At 34.3% G+C, this 14,745-nt stretch overlaps 1 protein-coding gene across 3 annotated transcripts in view; it reads right to left on the reverse strand.

Annotated features, from left to right (window-relative positions):
* Nucleotides 1-355: 355 nt before the first annotated feature.
* Nucleotides 356-14,745, reverse strand: part of LOC123561289 (protein lifeguard 1-like) — a 40,495-nt gene continuing 26,105 nt past the window's right edge. For all 3 annotated transcript variants that reach the window (XM_045353545.2, XM_053553367.1, XM_045353544.2), the window contains exons 8-11: nucleotides 13,267-13,308; nucleotides 9,449-9,538; nucleotides 8,041-8,088; nucleotides 356-6,428 (exon numbers count right to left, since the gene is read on the reverse strand). In XM_045353545.2, the coding sequence (XP_045209480.2) occupies nucleotides 6,276-6,428; nucleotides 8,041-8,088; nucleotides 9,449-9,538; nucleotides 13,267-13,308 (333 nt within the window). In that variant the 3' untranslated portion in view covers nucleotides 356-6,275. The remainder of the gene's footprint in view (nucleotides 6,429-8,040; nucleotides 8,089-9,448; nucleotides 9,539-13,266; nucleotides 13,309-14,745) is intronic.

Raw genomic sequence — 14,745 nt, forward strand, 5'->3', positions numbered from 1 at the left:
ATTTCAGTCTCAAACTCGACTGAGATCAAACAATGTTTTGTGTAAATGGGGACAGACAATTTTCAATCAAAAGCACAGATAATGCTTTAATGTTTAATGTGTGTAAAGTTATACTTTTAAACAATCATGAATAAAGTTCATAACTTTTTATTTTTCGTTTGTTTTTACCACTTACACACTTCAGACAATAATCAGTACCAACATTGTCCAAGACACTCAGAGAAAATGTTTGACAATGTACACAAACATAGATATGTCAATAAAAATCCACTAATCATTATGATCATCATATTGAATAATTTACACAATTCTTCACAGTAAACCTACGCTCCTTCACCTTGTGATGAAAACTAAACAATTTTCTTGGTTTTTATTGTTAATATAGATAGTATTTACACAACTAAAAAGAAACTAAAAAGACAAAATCAATCCCACACTATTATTTCTAAGTGTATAATAAATGGCACGGAATGTGAACAGAACTGCTCATACATTTCATATCAATGCTGATTCAATATTCAGTATTATAATCACTTACCGGGTACCACAAACCAATGAATACCAGTATACATATAAAACAAAAAATCAAAGCTATGTACAGGCTGATTAGGTTTGACCAAATTCGTTTAGTATTTGAACAAAATACAGCTATACTTATTTTTTCATATAAGAAATATTTCAATTTAAATTGATTTTTAAATTTGTTTATACGTTTAAGACTGAAAAATTAAAGACCGGATCTGGTCTGCCTACTGGAATGTTAAAATGATTAGAGAAAGATTTATCCTTCATTTGCTGATTGTACGGTCTTTTTAATCAATATCAGATGTACAAAAGCTAAATACAACTGGAGTTTTTTTCTAGTCTACTGCATGTTATCTTGGTGCTGTCTAAAACTAACAAATTTAGCTTTATTTTCACAACTTACTTTTGACACTTAACTCGGTTTGAATATTTTTTCATCATTTGTACCAACTAAATGAAGTAGATCTATCAATATACAGTCTAACCTGTACTAACGGTCACCTCCGATCAGCGGTCACCTCCGTTTAGCGGTCATTTTATGACGCCCCCGACGGATTTTACTCTATTTTATCACTTTATTCAGCGGCCACCTCCCATCCGGGGCCAGCAGCCACCAAAATTGCCTCCCGACCACCGTATTTGACCCCTTTCTGCGGCCATGTTTCTTCCAAAATTAATTATTTTAGGCGATGATCGCCGATGATACCCGATTTTTGAGAAACACGTGATTGGTAAGTCTCGCGTGACTTCACCACACGGACGCCAAAATGACATGAGCTTATCAATTAAAACTGATAACCAAAGGTGTGATCCCCTTTTTGTTCCGATCAAATGGCCAGTAATTATCGGCAATTAGCGTGTCACCTTGTGTCAATTTTGTTTTTTTCACAGTTTGATCTCGGTTAAAGATAATACTCGATATCTAATTAGAAGCATAATATTTGCGATTCTTTATATTTCTTTAATCAAAAGACTATTAAATGTATATGAAAATTATTGTGTTTGAAAGAAATATAAACCACTCGATCTTTTACGGAACATAACGGCGATATTAGATTTTAGCATAGACAGTAAGCGCGGAGAGTACCTTCCCTTACCAAAATGGCGAAAATTGTAAACAAACTTGTTTTGAAGTTGGAAAATTGTCTTTAACAATTTTTGTTGTTAAAAAAAATCACACTGGATTTTTAGATTGCTTAGAAGACAATTCGTATTACGAAGGCAAATGCATGTCAAGGTATCTTGGTAAAATAATAATAGAAACTGAAAAAGAAATGGGCCTAAAGGCTAAACTGGTCAGAAGTCTGAAAAATACATATACTGGCTGCACCTCCGATCAGCGGTCACCTGGCTTCAGCGGCCAAATTGTCTGCTTCCCCTGGCTGGCTGCTTAAGACAGGTTAGACTATAGGTATAACTGTATCTAGCTCTGTTTCATAATCTCTCTCCAGTAAAATGAATAGCGAGACAAGAAAACAAATCATACTGAAAACTGTTTACCAACAAACCTTGTTTGTCTAAACATAAATTACACATATCATAAAACACAATCTTCCTGGAATTGAGTAGTTCTGTTGATTATGTAATGTCTGCATCATTTTTATTTGCGTTGGAATTTACTAATACCACTGACTTTAATCTATTTTTAGCACTTTGTACATAATAATACTGATACATTTTCCTTTCCGTTTTGTGCTAAGTAGTTGAATTATACCAACATCTTTAACTTTTCCCTATCTTCAGTGCTATGTAGTTGAAAATTTACTGGTATCTTACACTCTTCTTCCTAATTTTAGGTTTTTATTTAAATAAAACTGAAGTTTATTTTGATTCAGTGCACAAAAACCCACCACGTGGTAATGATATATAACTTCAGAAAACAAAATCAAAATTTGATGTCATTAAGTTAAAGAAGGTGGCTGTGTAAGACAAAATGAAGTTAGAAAAAAAAAAATCTAGGAGGTTAGCTGTGTGGTTGCTCAAGGGAGGTGACTGCGTAAGACAAGGTGAAATTAGAACAAAACCTCAATGTAGTAAGTTAGCTGTGTGGCTGCTCAGGGGAGGTGGCTGTTAAAGGGAGGGGTGGCTGCTCAGGGGAGGTGTGGCTGCTAGAGGGAGGGGTGACTGCTCAGGGGAGGGGTAGCTGCTCAAAGGAGGGGGTGGCTGCTTTAGGGAGGGGTGTCGGCTGGGGGGATGGCTGCTAAAGGGAGGGGTGGCTGCTCAGGGTGGGGGATGGCTGCTCAAGGAAGAGGTGGCTGCTAAGACAGGTTTAATTGTATCTTTATTCAGCTGTAACGTTATACTTGAGATTTCTTTCAACAGAACTTGTACAAAAAGGAAATATTTTCAAAAACAGTTAACTTTCAAGGTAAGAACTGATTTTAACAACAATCAGTTAATAATATATAAATTAACAATAAAACTACATTATAATACATGCATATAGACAAAGCCTACACATTTTTCACTTTTCATAATTTGGTCACAGTGACTTTGTGAAAAGGTTATTCCTAATGCTACGACATTAAACACCACTACAGAATTAAAATATGATTATTTGCATTGAACAAATTCTAACAAATATTTACATCATACATATGCTGCGAAATCATTTCATTTCAAGGGCATGAACTTTCATGGTTTTATCACAAATAGCTACTTCTTGGGGAGATGAATTCACGGATTTTCAACTTTAATTTTTTTTTACAGTATTTAACTTTTTAAGCTGAAAGAATGGGAATTTTACTCGTTTGTTGCCATTTAATTTCGTGGGTTAAGGCAACTGCAAAATCCACAAAAATTAGTCCCCCACGAACATCAATGACTTCACAGTAACTGACTAACTAGAATATATCCCATGTTAGATATATCCTCTATTTCTGACTACTTTCCCACAAATCTTTATATAGCTTTATCAATGTTACCATAAGAGAGGCTGAAATTTTAAAAAGTGTATTAGGAAGTGTGTACAGAATTTCATTCAATGCCTACTATGTGGTACTGTTCTCAGAGAAATTGATAGAATCTTTCACAGCTATACACAGCTTCTCTAAACTAGGGTCAAATATACTGTGCTGGAAATACATCCCTCTACTTTTGGATTAAAGGTCCAATGCATTATGTCTTTAAATCTCCACCCGTTACAATCTTCAACTCTACACACTATGGTACACACGTTTAAAATCTCAATCTGTCAACTACAACTCATTCTAGGTTCTACATCTTATATTAACAGTGAAGAATATAATGACAATTTAGTAACAACCATGCAGAATGTGAATTAAATGACAATACATGTGAAACAATGAAAAAAATTCTCGTCAAAATCAAAATTAAACACTGATCAAATAAACAAGTATTCAAATAAGTTATAAATAGAAAGTTTCAAAATAAACAACAGAACACTTGACAGGGCAGTGAAGATGTCAGTTACCTATATTTCTGTCTACATGACAGCTGAAGATAAACTCATTCATAAAACAATGTTTTTTTTTTCCAGAATGGATCCATGATGTCATAGAACCCTTTCTAAAGAGAGCAACAGCAAAACACTATTAACCTTTCTCTACTGGAAACAACAAGATAACTGTCAGAGGACAACAGCATGCAATTTTTCAAAAGCTTCTCACTAAGAAAGTTAAATTAATGAACAATTAATAAAAACTAGTACGAAAAGGGCACCAATGTCAAATCATCAAGTTTCCCTTCTTATTATGCTACAAAAATGATAAAACAGGTGAAAACAAAAAAATCGAAAAAGGGGCAAAACTTTATGAAAATGCAAAAAAGCTTTGAAAAAACCTGCACACTGTATGCATTATCATAACAGAGAAGAAATGCGTGAAGTTTCAATCCATGCCCACTAGTGGTTAGTACTTAAGATACCAGATTACATAAAAAAAACTTGCCCAAAGAATGCTTAATTTAAAAGGGGCACAACTTCGTAAAAAAATAATGATACAGTTTTAAAACCCGAGTACTGTATATCAGGTGAACACATGTGACCAAGTATTGCAGTGGCAATACAGAAGTCCCCTACCAATGGAAAAATGTCAATAGTAACCTTGACCTTTGACAGACAAGCATAGGTCACGTGTTGACACATTGTCTTATCATGATTTCTGTGTAGCACTAAACTAATCCAAAAATAGATATAAGAGTCACATAAAAGGAACAAGTGGTGTGTGAAGTTTCAATCCATTCTGACTAGTGGTTACAAGGAAACCAGCTAACAGACAAACATACAGAAACTTAACAAAATTTTGACATAGACATAAATGCTGATACCCACAAAGTGCTGAGTGCAATAGTTCCACCTATTCTTCAAATAATTGAGCTCAAAATGGTTACAAACAGATTTTCAAGTAAACTGGTCCATCAAATATCACGTGACAGAAATCTTTCCATCTTGTCAATAAAAAAACTAATAAATTCCGTAGTAACAAACACAAGTCTACCAACAATAACATGTAAAAATATTCTAAGTCATAAACATGTATATCCCACATGCATCACATGCTAGATATGATACTCTTCCAACTTGAATTAATACACAGAATGGGAAGATTGTTAAGTTTCAGTTATAAATCAAAACAGTACTGGTAGCCACTTACAGGGGTTATTTCATTTAAAATGTCTCAAAAAAGCAAGAGCTTAAAAAAACCCTATCATTTTGCTTCTTCTAAGGGTTGAATTTTTAAAGGAAAGAATGTTTTCTTATAATTAGTATTATTACTTAAAAAGGAATGAAAGGAAAAACAATCCTTTATCTTCAAACTTACTTGAAAGAAAAATGTAAGTATCCTTTTCTCATCAATACAATGAAATAAAAATGAATCAATACTGTAAAACCATTAACATTTGTGGGGGACTTATTTTCAAAGTTGTGTCAATCCACCAAATTAAATCTCTACAAATAACCATTTTTCCCTAATTCTATCTTGAAAGTTTATAACCCACTAACTCATGTCCCTACAAAATATTTGACTTTCCTGAAACCATGAAATTTTACACTTTATGAAATTGAATGATTTTACAAAATTTATTTTCTCGTAAAACTTTTCCTCTTTGAGGAATGTTTCTCATTATCCCATACATAGTCATGTACCAAACCCACATATATCTTGCCCATCATCATACAGTAATAAAGAAAATTAGAGTTTAAAAAAAAGTGCATTTTACATCACCTTAACAATATTTGACATAATTATCCCAGTACAGTCTTAACAGTATAAAACCTGTGTTTTTTTGAAAGACTTAAAAGATTTAAAAAAATTAATTGAATGGTCAAATTCAACAGAAGTGTTTTTGTTTTTTTTATATATATATCTAATTCTCTTGTTTTGGTATATTCTCTAAGTAAATTTAACCAATATCAGTATATGTCAAATTCTGTGAACATATATTGAATAAAATATTTTGAAACAAAAAATCTTTCAAAGCTATAACTTATGTTAACTTGAAAATGAAATATGGAACGCTTGTCAAAATCTTCAGCTACTCTGTGAGAAAAAAACAAGTATATAGGATTATGTCATAAAAGTCATGAATTTTGCAATTTTTTTAAAACAGGAAAACACTTCCTTCTGGTGGATTCTTCTAAAAGTCTAACAAAGAAAAATGTGAGTTTTGAGACCAGTCTAAGAATGTAGCTCTGCCATTGGATAATTCCAAAATTATGTTTACAACAACCAATCAGATGTTGGGAATTTCAGACTGGTCTTCAAACACAAGTTTTACACCCTAGGACCCTAGTCTCTAGACTGTCCTACTATAGACAGTATGAAGAGGAACAAGTTGATGATGTCCAGATAAAGGTTCAGCGCAGCAAAGATGTACTCCTCCGGCGAGATAGAGTACTTGTGTTTCCCGCCCATCATCATCTGTGTATCAAACACAAGGTACTGAAAATAAACATAAATGGGTAATTAATGTGTTAAGATTAAACTATTTAAACAACAAGAGGGTCATGATGACCCTGAATCGCTCACCTGAGTATACTGAACCACATGTTTCAAATGGCAAACTGATGCTAAAATATTAGAAAGTAGATCAGTAGGTCACATTTATGGTCAATGAAAGACAGTTTAAAGATTGGTGTGCAAAACTGTACATGTCATCCAAATTTCAACGCTGGATCTTAAACTAGAGTGGTCACAAGCAAAAGTTTACACACGGACACACAGACGACGTAGACCTACTGACCTAGTTTTTGACCGCAGTTGATCCAGTTTCGAACTTGACCTAGATATCATCAAGATGAATATTCAGACCAATTTTCATACAGATCTCATGAAAAATATCGCCTCTAGAGAGGTCACAAGGTTTTTCTATTACCTGACCTAATGACCTAATTTTTGATGGCACGTGACCCAGTTTCGAACTTGAACTAGATATCATCAAGTGAACACTGACCAATTTTCATGAAGATCCATTGTAAAGTATGGCCTCTAGAGAGGTCACAAGGTTTCTCTATTTTTAGACCTACTGACCTAGTTTTTGACCGCACATGACCCAGTTTCAAACTTGACCTAGATATCATCAAGGTGAACATTCTGACCAATTGCCATGACGATCCATTGAAAAATATGGCCTCTAGGGAGGTCACAAGGTTTTTCTATTTTTAGACCTACAGACCTAGTTTTTGATCGCAGTTGACCCAGTTTCAAACTTGAACTAGATATCATCAAGATGAATATTCAGACCAACTTTCATACAGATCCCATGATAAATATCGCCTCTAGAGAGGTCACAAGGTTTTTCTATTATTTGACCTAATGACCTAGTTTTTAATGGCACGTGACCAAGTTTCGAACTTGAACTAGATATCATCAAGTGAACACTGACCAATTTTCATGAAGATCCATTGAAAAGTATGGCCTCTAGAGAGGTCACAAGGTTTCTCTCTTTTTAGACCTACTGACCTACTTGTTGACCGCACGTGACCCAGTTTCGAACTTGACCTAGATATCATCAAGATGAACATTCTGACCAACTTTCATAAAAATCCCATGAAAAATGTGACCTCTAGAGTATTCACAAGCAAATGTTTATGCAGGCACGGACGCTGTGCGATCACAAAAGCTCAGGTGAGCTAAAAACTAGACATAAAATAAATTTTAGCTAACTAGAGTAGAATGCAAATAACACAGCAGTTTGCACTACTGTAAAACATGACTGAAAATTAACCCGTAGTTCATAACCAGCCAAGACAAGTATTTAGAATTTAAAAAGGTATATAACTGCATAGAGTATTCAACATTAAAAATTCTAAGTGTTATCAGTGATTTTGAAGTCAAACTATTTTATGCAATTGGACCTACAACTGGTATCCTGAATTCTATTATGTATTCTCCACACAAGACTTCAACTTTCTTGACTCGAACAAAAAGCCTTGTGTTAGTTCGAGCTATATTATTAGCAGATGAATGCAGAAATAGCACAAGAATACTTTAAGTGCAAGAACATAGCTAATAACTGTCCACTATAGTAATGCAGTAAGTTATATCTACTCACAGCTGAAAAGAGAAGAGCTCCAAGTGATGCGTAGGCCAGGTTTGCAAACTGAAAATAAATACAGACAAAGATAAAATAATGAGATATTTGTAACAATTGAAACAACACATGGGTTTTTGTAACATGTGTACATTAAAATGACTCACTGAAAGATTGATGGTGTACCTATTACAGTAAAACCTGTAGTAAAGAACACCTTTGAAAACAATCTGACTCAAAAAGACCACTACAGTGAAACCCTGCTAGCTCAAGCATTGATGACTCAAGCACCCAGGTTCACTTGATCAATTCTTGCAGTTCCTGGCCATTTTCTATGTCTGAATCTCTGGAAACCCTGACTAACTTGAGCATTTTGCTTGTCCCCTTACAACCTTGATTTATTAAGAGTTTTACTGTAGTTTCTTTTCAGTTTATTCAGTTACAGTGTAACCTTTAATTAAAGACAACCTGTAAATAAAGATCACTATTTGACTCTTCAGAACATGGTCTTATACACAGGTCTGACAGTATCTCCAAACTGTTTTAAAATTGAATTTATTAATTGTTTTTAATACAGAGGTCTAATAGTAACTGTATATTACACAATTTCACATTTCAAATGACTTCAACTTGTTGCAACACTCTTTTCTTAGGAATTCACAGAATTATATTTCATAATTATTAGTGTCCCTTTCTTTTTGCTATTTTTGTACTAAGAGTTACATGTACTCAGCATAATTTACAAGTGACCTGTTTGCTTTTACTAATATAAGGCCAGCTTGGCTAAGTCTGTGTCATAATTATACTAAGAAGTTACTTGCCACTGCAAGAAAATGGCATGAAAGACAGGTCCAACGACTGTAAGGATATTAGGGAATCAATCTGATCAATTTTCTTCACAAAGCGATATCGGGACAGATCCCTCTACGGTAACATGCGATATATATACAGAATGAGATATACAATCGAATTAAAAAAAGTGGTCTTCCGGCATGTGCACAGAGCGTCTGACTTCGGATTTTTTGGAAGAATATGCTTTTCCTTGTGCATATTAAGCATCCACATAACTTGTCCAAACCGCAACATCTTGCACATCAGTACAAATATGCAGTGATACAAACGTGCTGATGGTCTGTAACGATTCCCGACTGAGGCATTGCCTTATTTCATATTATTTACTAATTTACATTACCAGGAGTGTCATGTTCAACAATTCGGTTGACAATAGTAAGAGGCACCTGGTAGTCATTTATGCATAATAAGATGAAGATGATTTTGCTTGAAAATCGCATCTTTTTTAACAAAATGTCAAGGGGTGAGATCAAAATATGGATACAGAAGCATTTAGTCTCTTTCCTTCTCACCTCTCCGTGTACTATTTATAGTAACATCATGTAACCTGGGTACAAAAACACCATATTTATCATACCTGACTCTGGATGATAGCACACAACAGTCCGAAGCAGAACAGGACAATGAGAAACACAAACAGCATGCCGCCCATCATGGTGAAGTCCCACTGAAATAGAATAAAATGTTTTTGCATTCCACACAAAATGAGTCTTAAAGTAATATTTGAAAATCCTGCACACATCTCTCTGATTATAACCCCAAGAATAAAATTTACTTATGAACAAAGGTAACTTTGCCATTTTCCCATTATTTTTCCTTGATGTAGGATTTGACCTTACATCACTTTGGTCATTAAAGAGCAATATAAAAGAAATCCCAAATGGCAGTAAATACATTTATAGATTGAATACCGGCAAGATGCACATCAAGGGCTAAATGGAAAACTGTCATAACTCTTTTACTTAAAGATGTACGAGCGTTTTTTTTCAGGATATCCGCCATTTTGAAAAATGTTTCTTCGAATATTGCTTTCTAACAAAGTTTTGCCAAAAATTAATGCTAAATAATTAAAATATGGCTAAAAATGTACCATTTAACCAAATTTATTATGCTTTTTGCGAAAAAAAATTTTTCACCCTTATTTTTGGCTGGCATTTGCCTAAAATTAACGTAAGATTTACAATGGGGTAGGGGTAGGTAATTTCAAATATCTATTAAAGTAGATCAGGTTTGGTTTTGATATTTTTCTGACTGATACATATAATGTTAAGCTATAAATAGAATAAAACTTTTCAAGATAGCACTTTATATTATCTAGAAAATATAAATTAAAACAAAAAGAACAAAAAATATCAAAATTCACCACTTTTTAGCTGTTTTTTCTTAATAAATCTTTTAGATGCACGGTGACCCCAACTTTTTTTCTTTCCATTTTGAAGCATTTTTGTGTGTCTTTAATGCTGCAAAATATTTTGAAAATCTTAACGTCAGAATTTTTTTTGTAGATCTAAATAGGTTTTTTCCATTGAAAATAATGTGAGTGGGGTAATTATGTCAACATGTAACAAGAGCCATGTTACACATGGCTAATCCCCCCGCCGGGCATATTATAATTGAAGGCTAAAGTTCCTGGCAAGTTAGTGTCTGAAAGTATTAACTTTGGGGAAAGCTTTGAAGAACCGTTTAGTTGTGGTCCGCATCAGGGGTTATAAGATGTGGAAGAAAGAATAAGTCAGTAGTGAGGTGGTTTACTTCTAAATTTTATTAATTTTCATGAACAGTATAGCTATGATGTTTTTCTATATGGCTACTGTAAAAAGAAGGAATGGAAAGCTAACAGGGAACAAGAGTGCCAGAATGTCGCAATATATGCTCGTCAAAGCAAATTTCTTTACTCTAGCAGCTGTATTTGCAAATGGAATGTTAATTTTGTGGTTGTTTAGTAATCATTGTAAGTCTTTTGTTTTTTAAAGTCCACAAAAAAACTCCTTACCAGGTAGAGATACCTTATATATAATAAAATACACCTAAAATTGAAGAGTAACATCTATGTTGTACCACAGAAAAGTGGTCTTGTTTTTTTTTTCCTAGGGTCAATTATAAAGATGTTACAATATAAGTTATTTATAGTAACAACTAAGGGAAGTTAATCTTTAAAAAAAAAAAAAAAATTGCAAGTCCACACAAAAATCTTTATCAGGTAGAGATTGGTCAAAATACACCTCAAAATTGGATTTAGCATGCTTGTTGTACTACAGAAAAGTGGTCTCGATTTTTCCCTACGACTAGTAATGAAAAAGTTACAATAAAAGCTATTTCAAGTGACAACAAAGGGAAGTAATTCTAAAGAAGGGAATTGCGCATGACACTTCATCTCATGATGGTGTATAATTGTGCCAAGTTACATCAAAATCCCTCCATGCATGAAGAAGAAATGCTTCGGACAAAGTCATTCTGGTATCTGACCTTTGGCCTCTAAGTGTGACCTTGACCTTAGGCCCAGTGACCTGGATCTTGCGCATGACACTCCGTCTCGTGGTGGTGAACATTTGTGCCAAGTTATATCAAAATCCCTCTATGCATGAAGAAGAAATGTTCCGGACAAGGTTTTTATTCTTGTATCCTTTGACCTCTAAGTGTGTCCTTGACCTTAGACCTAGGGACCTGGTTCTTGCGCATGACACTCTGCCTCGTGATGGTAAACATTTGTGCCAAGATATATCAAAATCCCTCCATGCATGAAGAAGATATGCTTCGGACAAATTTTTTTAAGAAAATATGATAAAGGGGAATAACTCAAAAAATAGGCAAGGTAGAGTTATTGTTCTTGCACTCTGTACTTCCTCCCAATGTGTTCTATCAGTGTATGAAGTTTGAAGAAAATCACTCCAGTACTTTTGGGGTTATGCTCCGGACAAAATGTTTTAAGAAAATATGATAAAGGGGAATAACTCAATAAATAGGCAATGTAGAGTTATTGTTCTTGCATATTGCACTTCCTCCCAATGTGTTCTATCAGTGTATGAAGTTTGAAGAAAATCACTCCAGTACTTTTGGAGTTATGCTCCGGACAAATTTTTTTAAGAAAATATGATAAAGGGGAATAACTCAAAAAATAGGCAAGGTAGAGTTATTGTTCTTGCACACTGCACTTCCTCCCATGTGTTCTATCAGTGTATGAAGTTTGAAGAAAATCCCTCCAGTACTTTTGGAATTGTGCTCTGGACAAAGATCGTTGCGGACGCACGGATGGAGAGCATTTCTAATATCCCCTTCGCCTTTGGCGGGGGGGATAAAAAATTAAAGAGATTTGTTAGTGACATTTATGCTTATATAATACTGACATCACCATATGTTCATATTAACCTGTAAGACCTGAAATCTCTATAAGATTAAGTAGGATATTATATGTTTTATATAGTACCACCATTTTTCTAATTTTACAAAATTTCAGAAATGCTTAAGCAGTGGGTGAAGAAAATGCCCTATAAAATTAAAACGAGTTCGGTGACCTATGTTTTTTCTGCTCTTGTTTGTCTTAGAAACTAATGTTCTTCAAGATCACAGGATATAAAAAAATTCTTAACGTTAGAAAAAATTCACTCGTACATCGTTAATATGAACAATTCTTGCATTGTTTTCCACAATATGAAAAGAAAATGATAACAATACTTTACTTGTAAAAAACTGGTCTTCACCTTTAACTCAAATATGATATTTGCCTTTGAAAATAAGAATTTCTGACATACTTCCATCAATGGAAAATGCTGAGAAAGCTTACAGACTGATGTGCAATGTTAGTAATAATGGATGCAGTAAATAATAATGCTCAACCATGCTGTGGGTTCGAACCCGCTGGGATGACAAGTGAATTCTTACGCAATAATTACTGTTGATTTTTGCGAGGTAGCTCGCCTAAGAGTGATTCCAGTACTCTGGGACCATTATTACTCATGGGGAGATCATTTTAATGGATTTTATTGCCAGCTCTGTCCATGAATTTAAATCCCTTTAAACAAGTAAAGTTCAAAACTTGAAATCCATGAAGTCATATCTCACAAAATTTATAAATGATTTTACAAAACGCATCAAGCTTTTTACATAATGAAACTGAATTGAGTTTTGTTTTAATTATATCAAACAGCCTTTTCAATTTATCCCATTGTTTTTTTTTTAAACATTTATATATTCCCCTTCTCTCAGGATGGTCAGTACGTCTACTAGTATTAAAGCAGTTTCAACCATCTTTTTTATTTCTTATCTTCTAAATGTTATGGCAGTTTTCCTTCAGACTGCTTTTCTAACACAAACAGTCAATGGAGTCCCCTTCCTAGGGTTCTTTCTGGCCACACTGATAGATGAAAGACATTAATAAAGTACATGTTACACAATTACCTTTGTTTGGAAAGCAAAGATGGTCAATGCAAGTGATACAACCTGCAAATAAACAAAATTATGACTAAAAAAGTTGAAATTTCAGTGGTTATAATGGCTTATTTACTATAACCATAACAACCATTCAAACTAAGAATCCAGAACAGAGCCTAAACTAAGAGTACAAAATTAAAATAAATAGTTTCATGAGATACAGGAGCAAAAAAAAAAATGTTATAAACTCTACAAAGAAACTGAAATATTTTCTATCTGGATACTATAAAACCATATATTTTTGCAGGCTAAAACTTCACTTTATTCAAAACTGAAACTGGTTCACAAGATAGAATATTTGCCATATATTGCCAATCTGTGAAATAGATAGACATTTTTACAAGAGGCCAAAATTGGCCCAAGTCTCTCACATGAGGAGGATTGCGATATTTCGAACTTGCTTATGAGCATGTTTTGTCAACATCCAAAAACAAGAGGGTTACTGACCCTAAAGCGCTCTCCAGTGTACAAGGCTTTAAGTGTGCTTGTATAAGTACAGAGTTAGGTTTCTTCTATGTTAATCCATATTACATACATGTCACACACACTTTTGAAACTAGGGCAATAATTTGAACAATTACAGTAGACATTGCAATCTGATGTCACACGCCAAATATCAAGGCTCTAGCTATTATTGATTCAGAGAAGAAGATTTTCAAAGTTTATAGTAAATACATGTCAGACACTGGGATGTGGCCATCTTTTGACCTTAGGGCAATAATTTGGACAAGTATGGTGTATATGTAAAGGGAAAAGTGACCTCGCCCCCTGGCAGCCATGTTTTTTGACGAATCAGAATAATTTGAATAATCTTGGTAGAGGGTCACACAAGAACCATTTGTGTAAAATTATTCTAAAATCTGGCCAGCAGTTTCACACAAGAAGATTTTTAAAGTTTCCACTATATACATATAGGGAATAATGACCACGCCCTCTGGCGGCCATGTTTTTTGACGAATCAATATAATTTGAACTAGCTTGGCAGAGGGTGACATAAGAACCATTTGTGTGAAATTATTTCAAAATCGGACCATTGGTTTCGGAGGAAATGTCGTTTGAAGATTTTTCTATTTTGAGCTCTGGCGGTCCCTATGTACAACCAAGCGGAACCGTTTGAACAAGGCAGTCTGAAAGACAGCTAAATCCCCCGCCACTGCTATGGATAGTGAAAGGGTAAAACCTTTGATTTTAGCTGTGACCTTGACCTTGAACTGACATGGCTGACTCATGAATTCTGCACAACGTCTTGATGAGGTGATCATTTGACCAAAGTTTCATGAAAATCCTTCAAGGGGTTTAGGAGATACAGAGCTGAAACCTTTGACCTTCAGTTGTGACCTTGACCTTGAGTTGACATGGCTGACTCATGAGTTCTTGATGAGGTGATCATTTGACCCAAGTTTGATGAAAATCCTTCAAGGGGTTAAGGAGATACAGAGTGGACAC

This window comes from Mercenaria mercenaria, chromosome 10, assembly GCF_021730395.1.
Source record: "Mercenaria mercenaria strain notata chromosome 10, MADL_Memer_1, whole genome shotgun sequence".
Taxonomy (NCBI): domain Eukaryota; kingdom Metazoa; phylum Mollusca; class Bivalvia; order Venerida; family Veneridae; genus Mercenaria; species Mercenaria mercenaria.